The sequence below is a fragment of the Macaca nemestrina genome, chromosome 15, assembly GCF_043159975.1.
Source record: "Macaca nemestrina isolate mMacNem1 chromosome 15, mMacNem.hap1, whole genome shotgun sequence".
Lineage (NCBI taxonomy): Eukaryota > Metazoa > Chordata > Mammalia > Primates > Cercopithecidae > Macaca > Macaca nemestrina.
The window spans coordinates 107,131,763-107,152,331 of NC_092139.1; the positions used below are offsets into that span (position 1 = coordinate 107,131,763).

Sequence of the window (20,569 nt, forward strand, 5' to 3'; positions counted from 1 at the left end):
CCAGCAGCCTCTGAGCACACTCTACACCCTCCACCCTGGTGGAAGCCACCCTGACTCGCTTGGGCAGTTCCCTGTGGCCTCCTGGCTTCCCCTGCCCTGCCCTTGAAGTGCCCATCCATTCTCAGCAGAGCAGCCAAAGTGAGCCATTCACACCAAGGTCAGGCCATGGCCTCCCTTCTCTGAATCCTCCAGTGAAAGCCACATTTCCAACCGTGGCTCCAGGCCCTGTGTGATCTGGGTTCGCTCCCTTCCCCCCATGTCCCCTTGCTTGCTCCGTCCCACCGCCTTGCTGTTCTTCACTCGTGCACACACACTCCTGCCAGGGCACCGGTTGTGTCTTCCGCCTGGAACATTCTTCCGTGGCGCCCTCTCCCGCATGGAGTCTCTGCTCATGTCACCTCCTCGGTGAGCCTGCCCTGCCCGCCCCATTCATTGCTGGACATACGACGCACTCGCTCCTGCCCATTACGCGCTTTGTCTTTCTCCAGAGCACAGCCTCTTTGGGCGCGCAGTTTTCCGACCTGACTCGTGTGTTTGCGGTTTAGGCAGCCTCCCTACACTGCTGGGTGCTGAACAGGCTCCCTGAGGGCAGGGATTTTGGTCCGTCCTGCCTCCCCATGTTCCCAGTGCTCACCGAGGTGCCTGGCACACGGGGCTTTTGCAAAATGGTTGCTGAGTGAATGAGTGACATGGGTTGGGTGAGCACCCTGTGGCATGTTGTATGGATCAGATGCCACAGGGGCTGCACCATCCACTGGGTTGTCTTCACTGGTCATAGGTGGACTCCTCAGGGGCCCTGTCACTCTACTTGGATCGAACTTGGCAGCTGGAAGGGGCTCAGGACAGCTTTAGCCCTGGACACAACCCCGTGATTGACCCTACAGGGTCCAGTATGATCCTTCTATTGTGCAATGCTGTGCAAGTGACATCATCTCCACGGCCTCGGTTTCCTTATAGAAGGGGACCTGTTTCATGTTGGGAGGATTCAGTGCAGTCACGCATAACATGCTTAGGACAGTGTCTGGCATGTGAGCCTCAGTGACAGTTTTATTGTTACACCTGATGGTGTGTCAATGCTTTGTTGTTTTTGCTTTTGAGATAAGAGTCTCACTACCGTGCCCAGGCTGGAGTACAGTATTGCGATCTCAGCTCACTGCAGCCTTGACCTGCAGGGCTCAAGCAGTCTTCCCACCTCAGCTTCCCAAGTAGCTAGAACTACAGGCACATGCCACCACGCCCTGCTAATTTTTGTTTTGTTTTTTGTTTTGTACAGACGGGGTTTAGCCATGTTGCCCAGGCTGGTCTTAAACTCCTGGACTCAAGCAACCTGCCCACCTCGGCCTCCCAAAGTGCAGGGATTACAGGGGCATGAGCCACTGTGCCCAGCCTTGATGAAGCTTTGTACTGGAAGCTGAGATGCCACCAGCTGGGGCCCAGTTTGGTTGCATGGCTTTAGCCCACAGCTGGGCCACCTGCACTACAGAGGGATCTGGTGGTCTCAGCTGTCATGAGGGACAGAGGCGCTGGCTGGAGAACCAGAACTATGTTCAAGTCCTGACTCGGCCACCTCCTTAATTGTCCTTTTGGGAAAATCTTGCCATCTTTCTGAGTCTCGTTTTCTCCATCTGTTAAAACAGGGCAGTTTAAATGAAGTACCAGAGTGGTTGAGAGATTTAAATGAGACCCTGAGTGCCAGTGCTTATTCGTTCCATTTTATTTATATGCTGTCTCAATAAAAAAACGAAAAGACAAAAAGGAATTGAGCTGAAAAGGATTGAAACTGTGCGGGCAGCTGCAAGTGAAGGAGTCCAAGAAAATGCTGTCTGTGAGGCACTGTTGACATGCTCGGGGCTAACCACTGTGTGCTTCTGAGGCTGTGTGCTTCTGAGCCTCCTAGCAGCCTGAGTGATGAGGGAAACATGCTCAGATCCTTGATTCTCAGCAGCAAGCCAGACTAAGGCCTTATTAAGGGGCCCTGCCCTGAAGGCTCCAGTGACTCAGAGGGGAGCTCCTAAGCACTGGTGAGTCCGTGCTCAGAAGGGCACAGCTGGCTGCGAGTAACTAGATCCTGAAAGCCAGCCAAGGGGCAGCTGGGTCAATCTGACCTTAGCAGGTCCACGGAAGCCCTTTACGCCAAGCAAGCTGTTTCCTTGCCTCTCTGAGTTCCTCTTACCTTGCTTTGCTAAAGCCTTTGTTCGTGCTGCCAGGGGATTTAGAGTCTGAATGGCAGCCCCAGGCCATGCCCTCCCCATAGCTTACACCAGTTGTGTAACTTGGAATGTCCCCCACAGAGGCAGGTCCCAAGTAGAGAACAATGGCCCACTAAGGCCAGGCACAGTGGCTCACCTGTAATCCCAGCAGGCAGATCACCTGAGGTCAGGAGTTCAAAACCAGCCTAACCAACATGGTGAAACCCCACCTCTACTAAAAATACAAAGTTAGCCAGTATGGTGGCGCATGTCTGTAATCCCAGCTACTCAGGAGGCTGAGGCAGGAGAATTGCTTGAGGCAGAGGTTGTGGTGAGCCGAGATTGCACCACTGCGCTCCAGCCTGGGCAACAAGAGCAAAACTCCGTCTCAAAAAAAAAAGAAAAAAGAAAAATAGCCCACCAGAAGGATCCAGGCTGCCTTTCCAAGTCCTGAAACCCCATGAGTAGTTTGCTCTGGAAGTTTCTGCCATGCTAACCCTGGCTGCAGTATTGCCTTGTGCCTGGTCCTGGCTGCAGCAGGAACTCCTAGCCCCTTTTGCTCACCCTGCTGGTCCAGCCCAACTGGTCTCACTTTGCCAGACAAGGGCTGGAATCCAAAATGGAGAATGAAGTGCAGAAGACCCACTTCAAAATGTTATCAAGGGGCAGCCCCTCCTTCCAAACGCCAGTGGAGAACAGCCCCAGCTCCGCCCTGGGACATCTACCATTTACCAGAGGTCAGGCCCCTATCCCAGATTGTTCTACCTGCCTGCAGTCAGCTGTGCCCACTCCGTGTGGGCAGCTCCAGGGGGCAGGTGTTTACTAGAGGAGGGATATCTGAGCTCGAATGGGGCAAGCACTGCCCTGTCAGGATCAACAGCTTGACTGCTTCTTACCAGCCTTCTCAGGACTTCTCGCCAAGCTGAGGCCATGAGGGGCACCTGGTGCAGAGCCCAGCTGCCTGGTTCACACTCCAGCTCTGTTGTGACTTTGGGCAGGTCCCTGAAGGCCCCTAAGTCCTGGTTTCCTCCTCTATAAAATAAAAGAGTTGGAGGAGATGGTCCTTAAAATTTCCAGATCAATCGTGTTATGATTCTGTGCCTTATGACCATGTGGCTTAGAGAAAATTACATTGGGGGCATCTAGCCTTGAGCATTGAAAGGAACAAGAGCTTATGGAGCACATGCTGCATGCCAGGAACTCTGTGCCCATTTCACAGAGGGAGAAACTAAGGTTCAGAATGATGAGGAGTCTTGATTTTTTTTTTTTTTTTTTTTTTTGAGACGGAGTCTCGCTCTCTTGCTCTGTCACCCAGGCTGGAGTGCAATGGTGCGATCTCGGTTCACTGCAACCTCCACCTCCTGGGTTCAAGCGATTCTCCTGCCTCAGCTTCCTGAGTAGCTGGGATTACAGGTGCCCACCACCATGCCCGGCTAATTTTTGTATTTTTAGTAGTGACGGTTGGCCTCACCATATTGGCCAGGCTGGTCTCCAACTCCTGACCTCAGGTGATCCACCTGCCTCGGCTTCCCAAAGTGCTGGGATTACAGGTGTGAGCCACTGTGCCTAACCCAAGTGCCTATCTTTCCACCCTACCTTGCTGTCCTCAGAGTTAAAAAGTAGGGAGGCTGGCCACAGTGGTTCATGCCTGTAATCCCGGCACTTTCAAAAGCTGAGGCGGGCAGATCACTTGAGGTCAGGAGTTCAAGACCAGCCTGGCCAATGTGGTGAAACCACATCTCTACTAAAAATATAAAAATTAGCGGGGCATGGTGGTGCATGCCTGTGATTCCAGCTACTTGGGAGGCTGAGGCAAGAGAATTGCTTGAACCTGAGAGGTGGAAGTTGCAGTGAGCCGGGATCTCACCACTGCACTCCAGCCTGGGTGACAGAACGAGACACCATCTCAAAAAAAAAGTGAGGGGGAGAGCATGACCCAGAGAAAGAATCAAAAATAAAGAGAAGCCACAGGTGGGAACATTTTAAGAATATCTAGGTGGGACAGTGCCAGATGCCAAAGGCAAGGTTTCTGTCTCAGCCTTTTCTGTGACTCACTGGGTCCCCCCGGACAGGTCACTGGTCCCACTTGGCCCCACCCAGCATTTTCACTGGTCAAATGAATGTAAACTCCTGGCCTGCCTGCTCACCTGCCTAGACTCAAGGGTGAAATGAGCTGGATGGCTGCAGTCGGAGGTGCTCTGTGGCTGCACGGCTCATTCATAAAACGAGGCATCCAAATCCAGTGTGGGGTTTGGCTAATGGTGACATTCCAATGTCCGTTTCCTAGTTGTGACAAATGTCCCATGGTGGTGTCAGCTGGGAGCAATAGGGTGAGGTGCGTGAGGAAGCCTCTGTGCTGTCGTCTTTGCACCTTTTCTGATAATCTACAAATATTCTAAAATTAAAAGTCTATTTAGGCCAGGCACAGTGGCTCACACCTGTAATCTCAGCACTTTAGGAGGCCGAGATGGGCGGATCACCTGAGGTCAGGAGTTCGAGACCTGCCTAGCCAACATGGCGAAACCCCATCTCTACTAAAAATATAAAAATTAACTCGGTGTGTTGGCGTGTGCCTGTAATCCCAGCTACTTGGGAGGCTGAGGCGGGAGAATTCCTTGATCCTGGTAGGCAGAGGCTGCAGTGAGCAGAGATCGCACCACTGCATTTCAGCCTGGGCGACAGAGCAAGACTCTGTCTTAAAAAAAAAAAAAAAAAAAAAAGGCCGGGTGCGGTGGCTCACGCCTGTAATCCCAGCACTTTGGGAGGCCAAGGCGGGTGGATCACGAGGTCAGGAGATCGAGACCACCCTGGCTAACACAGTGAAACCCCATCTCTACTAAAAATACAAAAAATTAGCCAGGCGTAGTGGCGGGCGCCTGTAGTCCCAGCTACTCGGGAGGCTGAGGCAGGAGAATGGCATGAACCCAGGAGGCGGAGCTTGCAGTAAGCCCAGATCACACCACTGCACTGCAGCCTGGGCGACAGCGAGACTCTGTCTCAAAAAAAAAAAAAACTTATTTAAATTGGAGAATAAGAATATACAAGCATCTCCATCCCACAACCATAAACGAATTGATAAATCAAACTGTATAAATGTATAGCAAATGATTATATCATGAGTCATGATACAGAGTGATTTATTCACAATAGCCATGTAATATGTGGGATTTAAAAGGAACTGGTACATTTATTTCTACTGATACCAAAATCTTTTAAATCTATCATTGACTGAGGAAAACAGCTTCGTTAGACTTAGTGTCCTGTATGGTAATGTTTGTGAAAAATATTAAACCCAGAATAGAAAAATTGCATAGAAAGCCAGAGATAGACCTCAAAATTTTTTTATTTTTTTAATTTTTTTAGGTGGAGTCTTGCTCTCGTTGCCCAGGCTGGAGTGCAATGGTGCAATATTGGCTTACTGCAACTTCCACCTCCTGAGTTCATGTAATTCTCCTGCCTCAGCCTACCGAATAGCTGGGATTACAGACATGCACCACTACAGCCAACTAATTTTTGTATTTTTAGTAGAGACGGAGTTTCACCATGTTGGCCAGGCTGGTCTCAAACTCCTGACCTTGTGATCCACCGACCTTGGCCTCCCAAAGTGCTGGGATTATAGGCATTAACTACTGCACTGGCCGACCTCAAATTTTTATGCCTGGAGATTAGTAAAGGGCATGGGATAATGAAGGGGAACTTTTATTTTATTTTATTTTATTTTTGAGACGGTGGCTCAGTCTGTTGTCCAGGCTGGGGTGCAGTGGTGCAATCATGGCTCACTGCAGCCTCAACCTCGAAGTCTTAAGTGATCTTCCCACCTCAGCCCCCTGAGTAGCTAGAACCACAGGCACATGGCACCACACCTGGCTAATTTTTAAATTTTCTGTAGAGATGGGGTCTCACTGTGTTGTCCAAGCTGGTCTCAAACTCCTGGGCTCAAGCAATCCTCCTGCCTCAGCCTCGGAAGGTGTTAGGATTACAGGCGTGAGCCACCATGCCTGGCCTAATTTTATTCCTTAAATATGTTAGAATAAGTGTTTTCCCTTGAGAGCTGTGAGTTTTTTCAGTGAAAAAGTATTCAAAAGGTTTGTCAGTATGTCCATAACAACGAAGATAGGAGAGGAGGGACAGGACCCGGGAGGGCAACCTGCAGCCTCCTCTCGCTGTCCTTTCCTCCGGCAGTGTCTGCACTGCGGGTTGAGCTTTTCCCAGGGCGCATTTTGCTCCTGGAGCCAAGTCTAGCAGAGCAGCCATACAGTCAGGGTGGGGTGGGCCAGGCGGAGGAGCAGGCTGCAAAGGGGACACGGTGGTGGCCTGGGGGTCTCAGGGAAGGGCTGTGGGAGCACAGGGGTGTCCTCAGTGCTAGAGCTTTCAGGGGCCTTGGTGCCGCGAGCTGTCTCTTGGGGGCAGAAGGTCACTCCATGCAGGGGCAGCAGGTGCTGGCCACCACATTCTCCAGCAAGGTGACAGCAGAGGCCTCCTAGGGTCCCCTTCCTAGGAAAGGAGCCTGGGCTGCCCTGATGGGTCTGCTGTCTCTCTCTCCCACAGGATGAAAATGAGACGCTACAAGCTCTTTCTCATGTTCTGTATGGCCGGCCTGTGCCTCATCTCCTTCCTGCACTTCTTCAAGACCCTGTCCTATGTTACCTTCCCCCGAGAACTGGCCTCCCTCAGCCCTAACCTGGTGTCCAGCTTCTTCTGGAACAATGCGCCGGTCACGCCCCAGGCCAGCCCCGAGCCAGGAGACCCCGACCTGCTGCGCACCCCGCTCTACTCGCACTCGCCCCTGCTGCAGCCGCTACCGCCCAGCAAGGCGGCGGAGGAGCTCCACCGGGTGGACTTCGTGCTGCCCGAGGACACCACCGAGTATTTCGTGCGCACCAAGGCTGGCGGCGTCTGCTTCAAACCCGGCACCAAGATGCTGGAGAGGCCGCCCCCAGGACGGCCGGAGGAGAAGCCCGAGGGGGCCAACGGCTCCTCGGCCCGGCGCCCACCCCGGTACCTGCTGAGCGCCCGGGAGCGCACGGGCGGCCGGGGCGCGCGGCGCAAGTGGGTGGAGTGCGTGTGCCTGCCCGGCTGGCATGGACCCAGCTGCGGTGTGCCCACCGTGGTGCAGTACTCCAACCTGCCCACCAAGGAGCGGCTGGTGCCCAGGGAGGTGCCGCGCCGCGTCATCAATGCCATCAACGTCAACCACGAGTTCGACCTGCTGGACGTGCGCTTCCACGAGCTGGGTGACGTGGTGGACGCCTTCGTGGTGTGTGAGTCCAACTTCACAGCTTACGGGGAGCCGCGGCCACTCAAGTTCCGGGAGATGCTGACCAACGGCACCTTCGAGTACATCCGCCACAAGGTGCTCTATGTCTTCCTGGACCACTTCCCGCCCGGCGGCCGGCAGGACGGCTGGATCGCCGACGACTACCTGCGCACCTTCCTCACCCAGGACGGCGTCTCGCGGCTGCGCAACCTGCGGCCCGACGACGTCTTCATCATTGACGACGCGGACGAGATCCCGGCCCGGGACGGCGTCCTCTTCCTCAAGCTCTACGACGGCTGGACCGAGCCCTTCGCCTTCCACATGCGCAAGTCACTCTACGGCTTTTTCTGGAAGCAGCCGGGCACCCTGGAGGTGGTGTCGGGCTGCACGGTGGACATGCTGCAGGCAGTGTACGGGCTGGACGGCATCCGCCTGCGCCGCCGCCAGTACTACACCATGCCCAACTTCAGGCAGTACGAGAACCGCACCGGCCACATCCTGGTGCAGTGGTCGCTGGGCAGCCCCCTGCACTTCGCCGGCTGGCACTGCTCCTGGTGCTTCACGCCCGAGGGCATCTACTTCAAGCTCGTGTCCGCCCAGAATGGTGACTTCCCGCGCTGGGGTGACTACGAGGACAAGCGGGACCTGAACTACATCCGCGGCCTGATCCGCACCGGGGGCTGGTTCGACGGCACGCAGCAGGAGTACCCGCCCGCGGACCCCAGCGAGCACATGTATGCGCCCAAGTACCTGCTGAAGAACTACGACCAGTTCCGCTACCTGCTGGACAACCCCTACCAGGAGCCCAGGAGCACGGCGGCGGGAGGGCGCCGCCACAGGGGTCCCGAGGGAAGGCTGCCCGCCCGGGGCAAACTGGATGAGGCTGAAGGCTAGGGCTGCATGATCTGATAGGGCTCGTGGCAGGGCGGGGGTGGCGACGGCCCCTAGCGCTATCTCCCTGCCTCCTGCCAGCTCCGTGGTTCTTGAGAGGACCAGGAGTGGGTGGGGAGTGGGAGTGGGGGTAGAGTTTCCCTACTTCACCCTTGTGAATCAAGGGTCAGGTCTTTGAGCTCAGAAAACATCCCTCCTGTTGGGAGAGGGCGCAGGCCGTGATGGCTGGGTGGCCCTTCTGACTGCCAAGACTGCTGTGGCTGTGGCCAGGAGGTGCCACTGGAGTGTGTGTGGTGGTCCCTGGGTAGCGGGGGACGGCAGGCAGGGCTGGGGAAGACAGCCTGCAGGGTCCCACCAGGCAGCCTCTGGGGCGTGGCCAGACCAGGAGAAAAGCCCACCATTTGGCATCCCTGGGTCTTGGGCTAGGTGTGGGAGACCAGCCTGCCAGGAGGACCCAGGGCTCTGTAAGTAGATGCATTTGGGTCCACGGGGAAGCATGGACGCCTGGGAGGGAAGAGATGAAAAACCACATCCTACCAAGAGGAGGTGCTGAGGGATGCTTTGCAGTGTTGTCAAGTGCTGGGCCAGAGGGAGACAGAACTCCACCGCCTGCCACAAAGGACAGGACCTGGCTGCCCTGAGTCTGTCTCTCTGCTCCCCTCAGGTTGTCGTAAGCCAACACAGGGGCCTGGAGAATCCTGAGGAGCTTTCCTTTGGGTTCCAAACCGGGCCTTGACGTTCCTTCTCCCGTTTTTACATTGCTGTCTTGTGGACTGTGCACTCAGTCCTTGCAAGGCCAGGAGTCCAGTTGTAAGTGGGGCCTTGAGGGGGAATTGGGAAGGAGAAGACCGACATGAGGCCTCTGCACGGATCCGTCTCTCCCTCCCCATCACCCCCTCCTTCTGACACCCAGTCCCACCTGCAGTCACTATTGTGCCCCTCCTTGGGGCAGGCTGGCTGGGGGCCAGGAAGGGGCCATGAGGCTGCCTTGGGCCCAAGAAGGGACAATAAGGCCAGTTGTATGCTTCCTATTTCTCATAGCTTGCTTTGGTTGAGATGTCTTTGTTGGAATTGAGTCTAAGCTGCTGTGATTAAGAGACCCTGAAATACAGTGGTTTAAGCAAGACAGAAGCTTGTTTCTAATTAGTCTAGATTGAGATGGCCCAGAGCTGGTAGGGCAGCTCTGTGTTTCTTCATACGCACCTTCCAATTTTGGGTACACAGTGGCTGCTCCAGCGCCAACCCTCCTGTGAGCATCCAAGCCTGAGGGAAGCAGAAATAGGCAAGAGGGGCACACCCACTTTTTGCTAAGGGCATGAGCCAGAATTGGCAGGCTCACCTCTGCTGGCCTCTCATTGGCTGGGTCTCAGCCACATGGCCACAAGCAGCTGCAAGGGAACCTGGGAAGTGTAGTCTTCAGTGCGGCCGCCATGTGTCTGGCCTCACCTTGGGAGTTCTCTTATTGATAGAGAAGAAGAGAATGGATATGGGGGACCAGTAGCATCTCTGGGAGAGGGAGAGGGGGCAGCAATAATTCAGTCGTCAGATCCAGCTCTCATTGTCAGAGTTTCCGGAATAGCTTGTTCCTGTTCCCCTCACTGTGCAGCCCAGGGCGGGGGGCAGTGAGGAGCCTGCAGCTCTGTGGGAAGGGGAAACGCCCCCTCCCCTCGGCCCCTCAAAGGCTACCCAATGATGCTGGTTTGCAGAGCTGACCTGTGGAATGGCTCATGTTTGTGCGTGTGTGTGTGTGTATATTTATGGGCATGGGTGCATGCTTGGTGTGTATTTGTACATGTCTGTATTGCTGTGTCCCTGTAAATACATGCTTGTGTGTGGATGGGGGAGGCCAGGCCCAGGTGTCCTTCGTCAGGCCTGTGGCCACACCTCCTGCAGCTCCCCAAAATGACTGAGGCGGAAAGCCCTTGGGGAGCCTAGAAAGCAAAGCTAAAGGGGATGCAGGGTCTGTCCGTCTGTCTGTCTTTCAGTCTGAGGAATGAGAATCCTCCTGACCTGAGGGCTGTGCAGCTGAGAGCCCACTACCTCCCCAGCCCCTCTCAGCCCCAGCCACATGATCCCACCCGTCCCCTCCCCCACCTCCAGTGGGGCCATCTCCAGTTGTCTTATTGTTGGGGGTTTCCTGATGGGCCAGAAGAGGAGGGCATCTCCTTGCCACAGCTCTGTCTGGGTTAAGTGCCCAGTGAGGGCATGGTGTGGGGGGCTGGCCTCAGAGCAGCCACTGGTGGGCAAGCGTGAAGTGGGCTGAGGGGCTCTGAGCCACTTCACTCCCATCTAGGGGACTGCCCCCATGGAACTCCTTTGAAGTCACAGCAGCCTTCCTTTCTGTTTCCTCTTGGGGCCGAGAGGTGGCTCAAGAAGTCAGGGTCCCTGTGGCTCTGGGTCAATCCAGGCCAGGCTGCATCCCACAGACAGGGAGTCTCACGGCTCCTGATCATGCCCAGGCTCTAGCCTGGGGCCTCCCTCCTTGGCAGCTTCCTCACCCCACGCCCCTGGCACCCTCAGTTGCTGTGGGGATGTCCCTCCAGGGCACCAGCTCAGGGCTAAGGGAAGGAAGACAGGAGCAGCTCAGAGCTGCCAGGCCCTGCCTTCCTCACAGACCTGGTGGGGCAGGGCCTGTTCACAGCAGCAGGAGTGAAGGCCTGGCCATCGGTGGAGAGGACAGCTGTTAGAGGGGTGGAGGCCAGGGCGCGGGGTTGAAGAGTTTCACATATCATCACAGCATACACTGGGAATCTGGTGGAGGTAGAGGAACCCAGGGCCACTCCCTCAGTACAAAGGGAAACCAAGCTGAATGTGACCACTGCTGCCATGTCCCATGTCCACGCTTCTCCCCGGGAATAACTGGCCCTGAGACCCCTAGACCCAAGGAGGCCTGTCCATGCCAAGCATCCAGGAAGCATGGCCGGCCCTGTCCACCCATGGGTCACGTTGGTTCCCAGGGGCAGCATGGGAGAGCTTTGGGGGCAAGAGGGAGAGTCCGGGTGGGGAGACAGGACTTGCCCAAGCAGAAGGCAGGACCCTGGGAAATGTATAATTTAAGGACATCAATAATAGTATTATTTTTTTTTTTGTAAGGGAAAATCAATATGTACATTCTGAAATCATTTTCTCTGTAAATGGTTGGATTTCATTTCACCCTTAAAGGGATGCTTAAAGGAGAAGATAATATTAATAATAAAAACAGCTACAAAGTCTGAATTGTGTGCGTATGTGGCTGGTTTGTGGGTGCTCTGGGGCAGGGAGGGGTGGGAGGAGGTGTCTCTGGTCTTGCTAAAGACACCCTTGCTTCTGGATCCATGGCGTGCAAGACCTTCCTGAGGACTGGATGGCCAGTGGGGTGAGGGGGCTGCAGGGAGCACCTTCACTTAGGGACGAAGTGTTCCCCAGCCGCAGGTGGAAGCAGCTGGGAAGTGGAAGATGCTGGGCCGAGGTCTGGCAAAAGGAAGCAGAAGTGGGCCAGGCTCCTAGGACTGGGTGCGCCCACCCTCCTGCAGTGGGCAGGGACCCCTTTGGGGATCTGGATGAAGGCTTTGGTGCCTCTGCAGCGAGGGAGTGGTTCTCCAATTCTGCTCTGGAGCATCAAAATAAGTGCTCCTGCCTCAGCAGTTTTTCCTGTTGAGTTCTAAATGCCTCATCCAAGGTCACAGCCGTGTCGATTCTGGGTCTGGACTCTCAGCACCAGGTCCTCTGGACTCCCAGGAGCAGGTATCTCTGTCCCATGGAGCCGACCTTGGACTTGTGCTTGGACAGCGCCTGGAGCCTTGGGATGTGGGCACTTCCAAGGAGCTTCCTCTGGGCCGGGTGGACACTGGAGTTGTCCTGGGAGTCCCCTGTGTGTGTCCTAAAGAGAATCTGAGGTGGTAGGAACAGACACTTTTTTTTTTTTTTTTTTTTTTTTGAGACGGAGTCTCACTCTGTCGCCCAGGCTGGAGCTCAGTGGCACGATCTCCACTCACTGCAAGCTCCGCCTCCGGGGTTCATGCCATTCTCCTGCCTCAGCCTCCTGTGTAGCTGGCACTACAGGCGCCCGCCACCACGCCCGGCTAATTTTTGTATTTTTAGTAGAGACAGGATTTCACCGTGTTAGCCAGGATGGTCTCGATCTCCTGACCTCGTGATCCGCCTGTCTCGGCCTCCCAAAGTGCTGGGATTACAGGCGTGAGCCACCGCGTCCGGCAACAGACACTTTTTGAGCTCTGCCATGGTCCCCTGTGGGGTGGCTGTGCAACCTCCATGTTAGACAGAGAGGATGGAGGCCCAGAGATGGGAGGAGGCGTGACTGCAGTCCTGGTGGCCAAAGCAAGGGCTCATGTTTTCTGAACACTCGCAAAGTGTCACACATGCATCAGTCTGACACCTGGGGGCTGGGACTGCCTGGACTTCTGACCACACTCACAAAGCCCATAAAGGTACCTGCTGCAGGTACTTGGAGTGGGGATGGAGTGGGGGCTGAATTCCACAGGCTTGAGGAAGTGGAGAAGATGTAGACACCCTACCTATCCAGAAGAGGGCAGTAGTGACCCACATGCCCTTTAAGATCAAGTTAACAACCCTTAAATCACCTCCTATGGTGAATCATCATCATCATCATCATGATCATTAGTATTTAGAGACATTGATTAAGTGCCTATTTTGTGCCAGACTCTGAGCTAAAAGATGTCGCTCCCCATTATACCCATTTTCCACGTCTGTAAAAGGACCCCACAGCACCTGTGAGGTCTGCTGCCAAAAATTAACCACCTGGACCTAATCCCAAGGAAACAGCACACAAACCGGAAGGGAGAGACGATCTGCAACAAACTAGCCTCTCTCATAGGCATGCATTTCTTGTAATTCTGTTTCTCTGAGGTGTTCGCAGAAAAGCCCAACCCTGCATCAGTTTCACCAACCACTTTCCAAATTCCTATCCTAGATGGCGAAGAGCTTGTAGAGGCAAAACATCAACAGTGACTCAAATGTTTGCCATGGTGGCCTCTACACGTGGCCTGCTTTTCCCACTCATCCCAGCTGACCAGCGTGTGTGAGCCCGGCTGACAGCAGAAAAACTGCCTAGTCAAGTCCAGCCTAAACACTGATCCAGTCTCATGAGCTCAATTGCTGCAAAGTCTCTGTGGTTTCTTACAAAGCTTAATTGTGGCCATAGATAACTGGTATAGTTTGCTTTCATTTAACGACAACCTAAACCAGTGAGGCAAACTAGATAAACCAACCCAAACCAGTGAGGCAGGCAAGGAACGTATTGGTTCACTAATGGTAAAGTTCAGGGGTAATGTCGGCTTCAGGTACAGTCACATTGTCATCCAGCTCTCTTGTGGCTGAACACAGCTGCACTTCCCGACTTGTGCTATCCCGAGTCTCAGACAGGTTTACCCCTCGTGCCTGCAAGATGGCTGCAGCAGCTCCAGGCTTCACCATCTCAGCTTTAAGCTCAGCACAAAAGAAATAGAGCTCTTCTCTCTCAAAGTCTTGGGCGTGGATCTCACTGACTTGATTTAGGTCACGTGAACATCCCTGAATGCATCAGTGAGACTGGTGGGACTTGGGATGGAATCTGCCAATTCATGTAGATCAATCAAAGCCCTGTGTCTATTGACTGAGGAAAAGGGAAGGTGGTTCTCCAACAGAAATCCGGGGCCCAGATGGTACCTTTGGCACAGCCTCAGCTGCCTCCAACAGGCCTTTCACCAGCCACCAGCTGGTGTCCTCATCTGTAACACGGGACCATCATAGGACAGACCTCCAGGGGTGATTGTGAGGATGCTTAGAGCTTAGAGCAGAGCCTGGAGCATGGTGAGAGCTCCATAAGTGTGAGCAGTCAGCATCGTGGCCCCAACCACACCCTCCATCTCCTTGCATGTGACGCGTGGGTCATGCATCCCTTCCTGGGTCTGCTTCCCTTAGTCTCCGTGACTCATCTGTCTCGTGGCTCTCCTCTTCCTCCTCCATGACATTTCTTCCTGGTTGTCTTCCTGGTTCCTTTTTCCCCGTGCACCCCTTTAATAAGGGGGATCCCAGGGCTTGGTCCTGGATCCACCCTCTGCGTGCCGTTCTCCATGTTTACCAAGGTGGAGCTGGCTCCATCTCTCCAGGGAGTCCTCTTTCCTACGGACCCAGCCCATGAAGCCCGCTGCCTGCTGGACGAGGCCCCCAGGTGTCAATGTCACCTCAAATACCATGTGGCCAAAATGGAACTCGGCTTCCTATAAAAATGTGAGCCCATAAATTCCTTTGCTGGGTTGTTTGTTTGTTTGAGATGGAGTCTCGCTCTGTCACCCAGGCTGGAGTGCAGTGGCATGATCTTGGCTCACTGCAACCTGCGCTTCCCAGGTTCAAATGATTCTCTTGCCTCAGTCTCCCAAGTAGCTGGGATTACAGGTGCCTGCTACCAAGCCTGGCTAATTTTTGTATTTTTAGTAAAGATGGTGTTTCGCCATGCTGGCCAGTCTGGTCTTGAACTCCTGACCTCAGATGATCCACCCATCGTGGCCTCCCAAAGTGCTGGGACTACAGATGTGGGCTCATCCCGCCCAGCCAAATTCCTTTTTAAAAAAGACACCACCAGAGGGCAGCAGGTATTCTCTGGCCCAAACTTCCTCCTCTGCAAGGCCTTGCCTACAGGGTAGGTTGCCCCCCAGTTATTGGCCCAACCTGGCCCAGACTTGGCACTGCTGTTGACTGTCACACGGGAGCCCCCACAGTGTAATTAGAACCTCCCACTTGTCCTGCCAGGCTGCCTTCTGAAGACCCAGCATGCCTCACAGCAGGCCCGTTAGAGCACTGGGCCTTCTAGAAGGCCACACGGGACAAGGCCAGGCCCTCATCCACATGAGTGTCCCCAAAGTATTCAAAGGTAACAACCTAAACCGGGCTCAGTGGATCACGCCTGTAATCCCAGCACTTTGGGAGGTCGAGGTGGGCAGATCACCTAAGGCCAGGAGTTCGAGAATAGCCTGGCCAACGTGGTGAAACCCTGTCTCTACTAAAAATACAAAAATTAGCAGGGTGTGGTGGTGGGTGCCTGTAATCCCAGCTACTCGGGAGGCTGAGGCAGGAAAATTGCTTGAACCTGGGAGGCGGAGGTTGTAGGGAGCCGAGATAGTGCCATTGTACTCCATGTTTTAAAGTAGCTGGGCGTGGTGGCGTGGTGGCTCACAATGTGGTCCCAGCTACTCAGGAGGCTGAGGCAAGAGGATTGCTTGAGTCCAGGAGGTCGAGGTTGCAGTGAGCTGTGATCGCGCCACTGCACTCCAGCCTGGGCAACAGAGTGAGATCCTGTCTCAAAACACAAGAACGACAACAACAACAACAAAACGAGACACATTTTTCTGCTTTCTAGGAGCTCAAAAGTGTTTGAGAGTAGGCCGGGGATTCCCAGGCTGGGCACTGCCGACACTGCAGGCCAGTTCATTCCTTGCTATGAGGCTGTCCTGTACAGTGTAGGGTGCTGAAGCAGTGTCCCTGGCCTCCAGCCGCTAGATGCCAGTGGAACCCACCCCCGCAAGTGTGACAACCAAAAAAGGTTTACAGACGTTACTAAATATTGCCTGGAGTGCAAACTCACTGGAGGAAGAAGCGCCCGGAGCCTGTACAAGGCAGCACTTTGCATACATTGCCTCATGGAATCCTGTGGGGGTGCTGCCAGCGCTCACTGGAGTGTCAGCTTTTCTCCTGCGGAACTGAGTGATATTCAGAACTGGGCCCTTCCATTTTCCAGCCTGGGAAGATTAAAGGGGGGAATCTCAGGATTTAGGGAGATTAAGGGCATGAATTGCTCAAAGGCATACAGCGCCTAACCAGGATTTAGGACCAGGGACTCCAATACCCTTCTCATTGTGCTGCATTGCCTCCTAGTGGGAGGGCCAGGCATGACTGTGACTGCCATCTCACTTGCTTTTCTTTCTTTCCTTTTTTTTTTTTTTTTTCCTTTTTTGAGTCTCACGCTATCACCCAGGCTGGAGTGCAGTGGCACAATCTCGGCTCATTGCAACCTCTGCCTCCCAGGTTCAAGCAATTCTCCTGCCTCAGTCTCCTGAGTAGCTGGAATTACAGGCACCCACCACTACGCCTGGCTAATTTTTGTATTTTTAATAGAGATGGGGTTTCACTATGTTGGCCAGACTGGTCTCGACCTCTTGACCTCAAGCGATACGCCCACTTTGGCCTCCCAAAGTGCTGGGATTACAGACGTGAGCCACTGTGCCCTGCCCTCCCTCCCTTCTTCCCTTCCTTTCTTTCTCCCTTCCTCCCTTCCTTTCTCTCTGCCGTTTTCTGTCTTTTTCTTTCTTCTTAATATTTTGGTCTTCTTGTTTCCATTGGGGTTGGATGGCTTTCTTTCTTTCCTGTCTTTCCTCTTTCTTTCTTCTCACTCCACACCACGCAGGATTTGAGGCATTTTATACAAATACATAGCACAAAATGGAAAAGCAAATGTATAAAAATTAGAATCGGCCGTGCGTAGTGGCTCATGCCTGTAATACCAACACTTTGGGAGGCCCAGACGGGCGGATCACGAGGTCAAGAGATCGAGACTATCCTGGCCAACATAGCGAAACCCTGTCTCTACTAAAAATACAAAAATTAGCCAGGTGTGGTGGTGCGCACCTGTAGTCCCAACTACTCAGGAGGCTGAGGCAGGAGCGTCGCTTGAACCCGGGAGGTGGAGGTTGCAGTGAGCTGAGATCATGCCACTGTACTTCAGCCTGGGCGATAGAGCGATACTCCGTCTCAAAAAAAAAAAAAAAAAAAAAAAAAGAATCATGGAACATTATAAAGATGAAAGAAAACTAAGCCTAGGAAATAAAATGAAGTGGGCAGTGCTAGGGGAACACTTTAGCAAGTACTCAAGGCACTCGAAGGAAAGGGGTGTGTCCTCTTCTCTCCTTTGCAGATCAGGAAATGGAGGTTCCAAAATCAGCACAGGAGGCAGCCGAACTTTGAGGATGGTCACTAACGGAGGGCACCTCTGGAACATCTGCCTTCCCTCCTCGGCAGGGGTGGGGGTGCCTTCCTCACCTCTGTGTCCCTACCACGCTGCCTGGGGCCCAACAGTATGCACTAAATTCTCGCTGCATTGTGCTGATGTGATGTGCATGTCATAACCCACCTTTCTTTGGGTGACCTGTCCCTCAGGCCCCTAACTTGCATTATCAGTAATAGTAGTACACGCTGCCCCACTGGCTTGTCCCCAAACCATCGTGCCCAAGAACCCCTGCACTCTGGCAGACCCAGGGCAGCCACTCTCATTAGCTAGGGTTCACTTGCCCCCATCTGCCTCACTGAGGAGACAGGGCTTCACGCTTGTGTGTCAATGGAGGCTTTGCCAGTGGTGTTGTCAATACCTGTAGAAATGAGCGTACATGGTCCAGGTGTGGTTCTGGGTTTCACCTCACTGGTCTGAGAAGAAGAAGCCTCAGGCCGGGTGCCGTGGCTCATGCCTGTAATCCCAGCTCTTACAGGAACTGCTCTGCTATGAGCAAGGTGGGTTCCTCAAAGGTGGTCTTCGTGATCAGACGGCGACAGAAGTTTTAGATCCATGAGAGACAAGTTCTAGACAGCAGCATGCAGTCCAACAACTTGTGCCAGCATCTCCAGGCTCCGGCATCCCACATTTCTGCTCCTGTGGCTGCCAGAGGTGCACAAGCTGGTGGTTTACTTGGACCTCTGCCACATCTTTCTTTCTTTTCTTTCTTTCTTTTTTTTTTTTTTTTTGAGACAGAATCTTGCTCTGTCACCCAGGCTGGAGTGCAATGGCACGATCTCGGCTCACTGACACCTCTGCTTCCTGGGTTCAAGCGATTCTCCTGCCTCAACCTCCTGAGTAGCTGGGATTACAGGTGCCTGCCACCACGCCCGGCTAATTTTTGTATTTTTTAGTAGAGACGGGGTTTCTCCATGTTGGTCATGCTGGTCTTGAACTCCTGACCTCGTGATCCGCCCGCCTTGGCCTCCCGAAGTGCTGGGATTACAGGCATGAGCAACTGTGCCCGGCCTTTTTTTTTTTTTGAGACAGAGTTTTGCTCCTGTTGCCAAGGCTGGAGTGCAATGGCACGATCTCAGCTCACTGCAACCTTTGCCTGGGTTCAAACAATTCTTCTGCCTCAGCCTTCCAAGTAGCTGGGATTACAGGCATGTGCCACCACACCTGGCTAATTTTGTATTTTTAGTAGAGATGGGGTTTCGCCATGTTGGCCAGGCTGGTCTCGAACTCATGACCTCAAATGGATCTGCCCTCTTTGACCTCCCAAAGTGCTGGGATTACAGGCGTGAGGCACCGTACCCGGCTTCATCTTTCTTCTTTTGCGCTTCAGCTTGTACATTTGCTTCTTCCTCCACTTGGCTCTCATGGCACAGAGGTCTCCAAGAAGATGGTGCCAAGGCCGAGAGACTCTTCCAGTCTTGACCAATGCATTCTTCACGAGGAAAAGGGCTGACACCAGCCCATATGGGCCTTTGTACTCATTGGCAAGGGCATCCCTTCCTTCAGACATCTTACTTCCATTTATTGGGAAATTGCCAACGTGCACTGATTTTTGTTAGAATGATAGGCTGCCTTCTGCCAAAGAAATGTCGTAAGAAACATACAATTCTACAAGGTCTTGATGTGGTGCCTTTGTGCAGTGTTTGACATGAACAACTACACCCAGGAACCCTGCCTTGCCTCACATCCTAGATCTGATTCTATCACTACCCCCAACTTTTTTTGTTTTTTGAGACAGAGTCTTGCTCTGTCGCCCAGGCTGGAGTGCAGTGGTGCGATCTCAGCTCACAGCAACCCTCTGCCTCCCAAGTTCAAGCAACTCTCATGACTCAACTCAGCCTCCTGAGTAGCTGGTATTACAGGCACGCACCACCACGCCCAGCTTTTTTTTTTTTTTTTTTGAGACGGAGTCTTGCTCTGTCTCTGAGACTGGAGTGCAGTGGCACGACCTCGGCTCACTGCAAGCTCTGCCTCCCGGGTTCACGTCATTCTCCTGCCTCAGCCTCCCAAGTAGCTGGGACTACAGGTGCCCGCCACCACACCCGGCTCATTTTTTGTATTTTTAAGTAGAGACGGTGTTTCACCATGTTAGCCAGGATGGTCTCGATCTCCTGAACTCGTGATCTGCCCTCCTCAGCCTCCCAAAGTGCTAGGATTTCAGGCGTGAGCCACAGCGTCTGGCCACGCCCAACTAATTTTTGTATTTTTAGTAGAGACAGGGTTTCACCATGTTGGCCAGGCTGGTCTCAAACTCCTGTCCTCAAGTGATCCACCTGCCTCGGCCTCCCAAAGTGCTGGGATTACAGGTGTGAGCCATCGCACCTGGCCACTACACCCCAACTTTAAAATAGTCTATGACTATTTTAAATAGTCACACAGCAGTGCCAAGTCAAATTTCTGCTATAGCTTCAGGGAGCCCCTGTTGCCCCATCCTACTACCTTGTCCCATCCCCTTGGACTGCAGTGACATCTAATTTAAAGGCAGCCAATCCACCTGCAAAGGGAGGGTGTTCGGTGAGCAAGCTTACATTCCCTTTGTCCTTTTCAACACCAACTGGCACAATGTGGGCAGTGGAGATTTTACAGATGAATGGGGGACCGGCCCTTCTGCCTGGGGATATCAGGTTCTTGTCTGGTGAATACAGGAATAATGACATCTGATGACAGCAAACCCCATTAAGAGGGAGGAGGCTCTCTCTTGACAGTAATTTCCAGGTTGCTGGCTGGCTGACTTCCCAGAGCCTTCCTGATCTGGTTACAGGAACCAGGAACTCCTGATTCCTCTGTTCCTCCATCAGCCTGGGCTAACCCCTGGGAGGGGGTGGGGAGGAGGGGGTGGGGAGGAGGGGGTGGGCTGGACTGAGGTTTCTGTCTTATCACCCAGTGACAATTTTCCTTCAATTCCCTCCAGGCATTTACACAGGGTCTCAATTTTATAAGGCATCCTACCTGGCAAAGTAAAGGGAATGAGACTGGTACGACACAGGCTCTGCCCTTTTGCTGGGAAGCCTGGGCTGTCCCTCCCTGCTCCCCCTGCAGCTAAGGGGCACCTGGCTTCTCTCACTGTTCCCTGTCTCCTCTGTGACATCACACCATTGAGGTCTCCCCCTCTCTGCCTTTTTCAATCTCTCTCCCTCTTCTGGCCGCCCCTCCCTGCATCAAGGCTAGAATAAAATACCAGCCAACTCTCAAACCAACCCAGACGCAACACATATAATCGGCTTTTGTCCCTGTAGT

The 20,569-nt window shown here is 53.6% G+C and overlaps 1 protein-coding gene and 2 long non-coding RNA genes across 11 annotated transcripts in view; 1 reads left to right on the forward strand and 2 right to left on the reverse strand.

Annotated features, from left to right (window-relative positions):
* The window catches only part of LOC105464418 (beta-1,4-mannosyl-glycoprotein 4-beta-N-acetylglucosaminyltransferase), a 44,593-nt gene extending 33,040 nt beyond the window's left edge, over positions 1-11,553 (forward strand). For 6 of the 7 annotated variants that reach the window (XM_011712306.3, XM_011712304.3, XM_071080618.1 and 3 more), the window contains exon 2: positions 6,738-11,553. In XM_011712306.3, the coding sequence (XP_011710608.1) occupies positions 6,738-8,340 (1,603 nt within the window). In that variant the 3' untranslated portion in view covers positions 8,341-11,553. Of the gene's footprint in view, positions 1-5,094; positions 5,634-6,737 lie in introns of those variants that run through there. The other variant, XM_011712307.2, reaches the window with a different exon arrangement.
* Positions 1,699-7,330, reverse strand: LOC105464417 (uncharacterized). Of its 2 annotated transcripts, none has more exons than XR_003014063.2 (3): positions 7,192-7,330; positions 3,086-3,221; positions 1,699-1,901 (listed from the first exon to the last, which is right to left on the reverse strand). It is a non-coding gene; the product is annotated as an uncharacterized lncRNA (long non-coding RNA). The 2 variants fall into 2 exon arrangements; XR_011614160.1 differs by lacking the exon at positions 7,192-7,330 and adding an exon at positions 6,871-7,009.
* Positions 11,554-12,068: 515 nt separating the features above from the next.
* On the reverse strand, positions 12,069-20,357 carry LOC105464420 (uncharacterized). 2 transcript variants are annotated; one of them, XR_976819.2, is made up of 3 exons: positions 20,282-20,357; positions 15,917-16,070; positions 12,069-12,207 (listed from the first exon to the last, which is right to left on the reverse strand). It is a non-coding gene; the product is annotated as an uncharacterized lncRNA (long non-coding RNA). The 2 variants fall into 2 exon arrangements; XR_976818.2 differs by lacking the exon at positions 12,069-12,207 and adding an exon at positions 14,324-14,555.
* Positions 20,358-20,569: the final 212 nt, after the last annotated feature.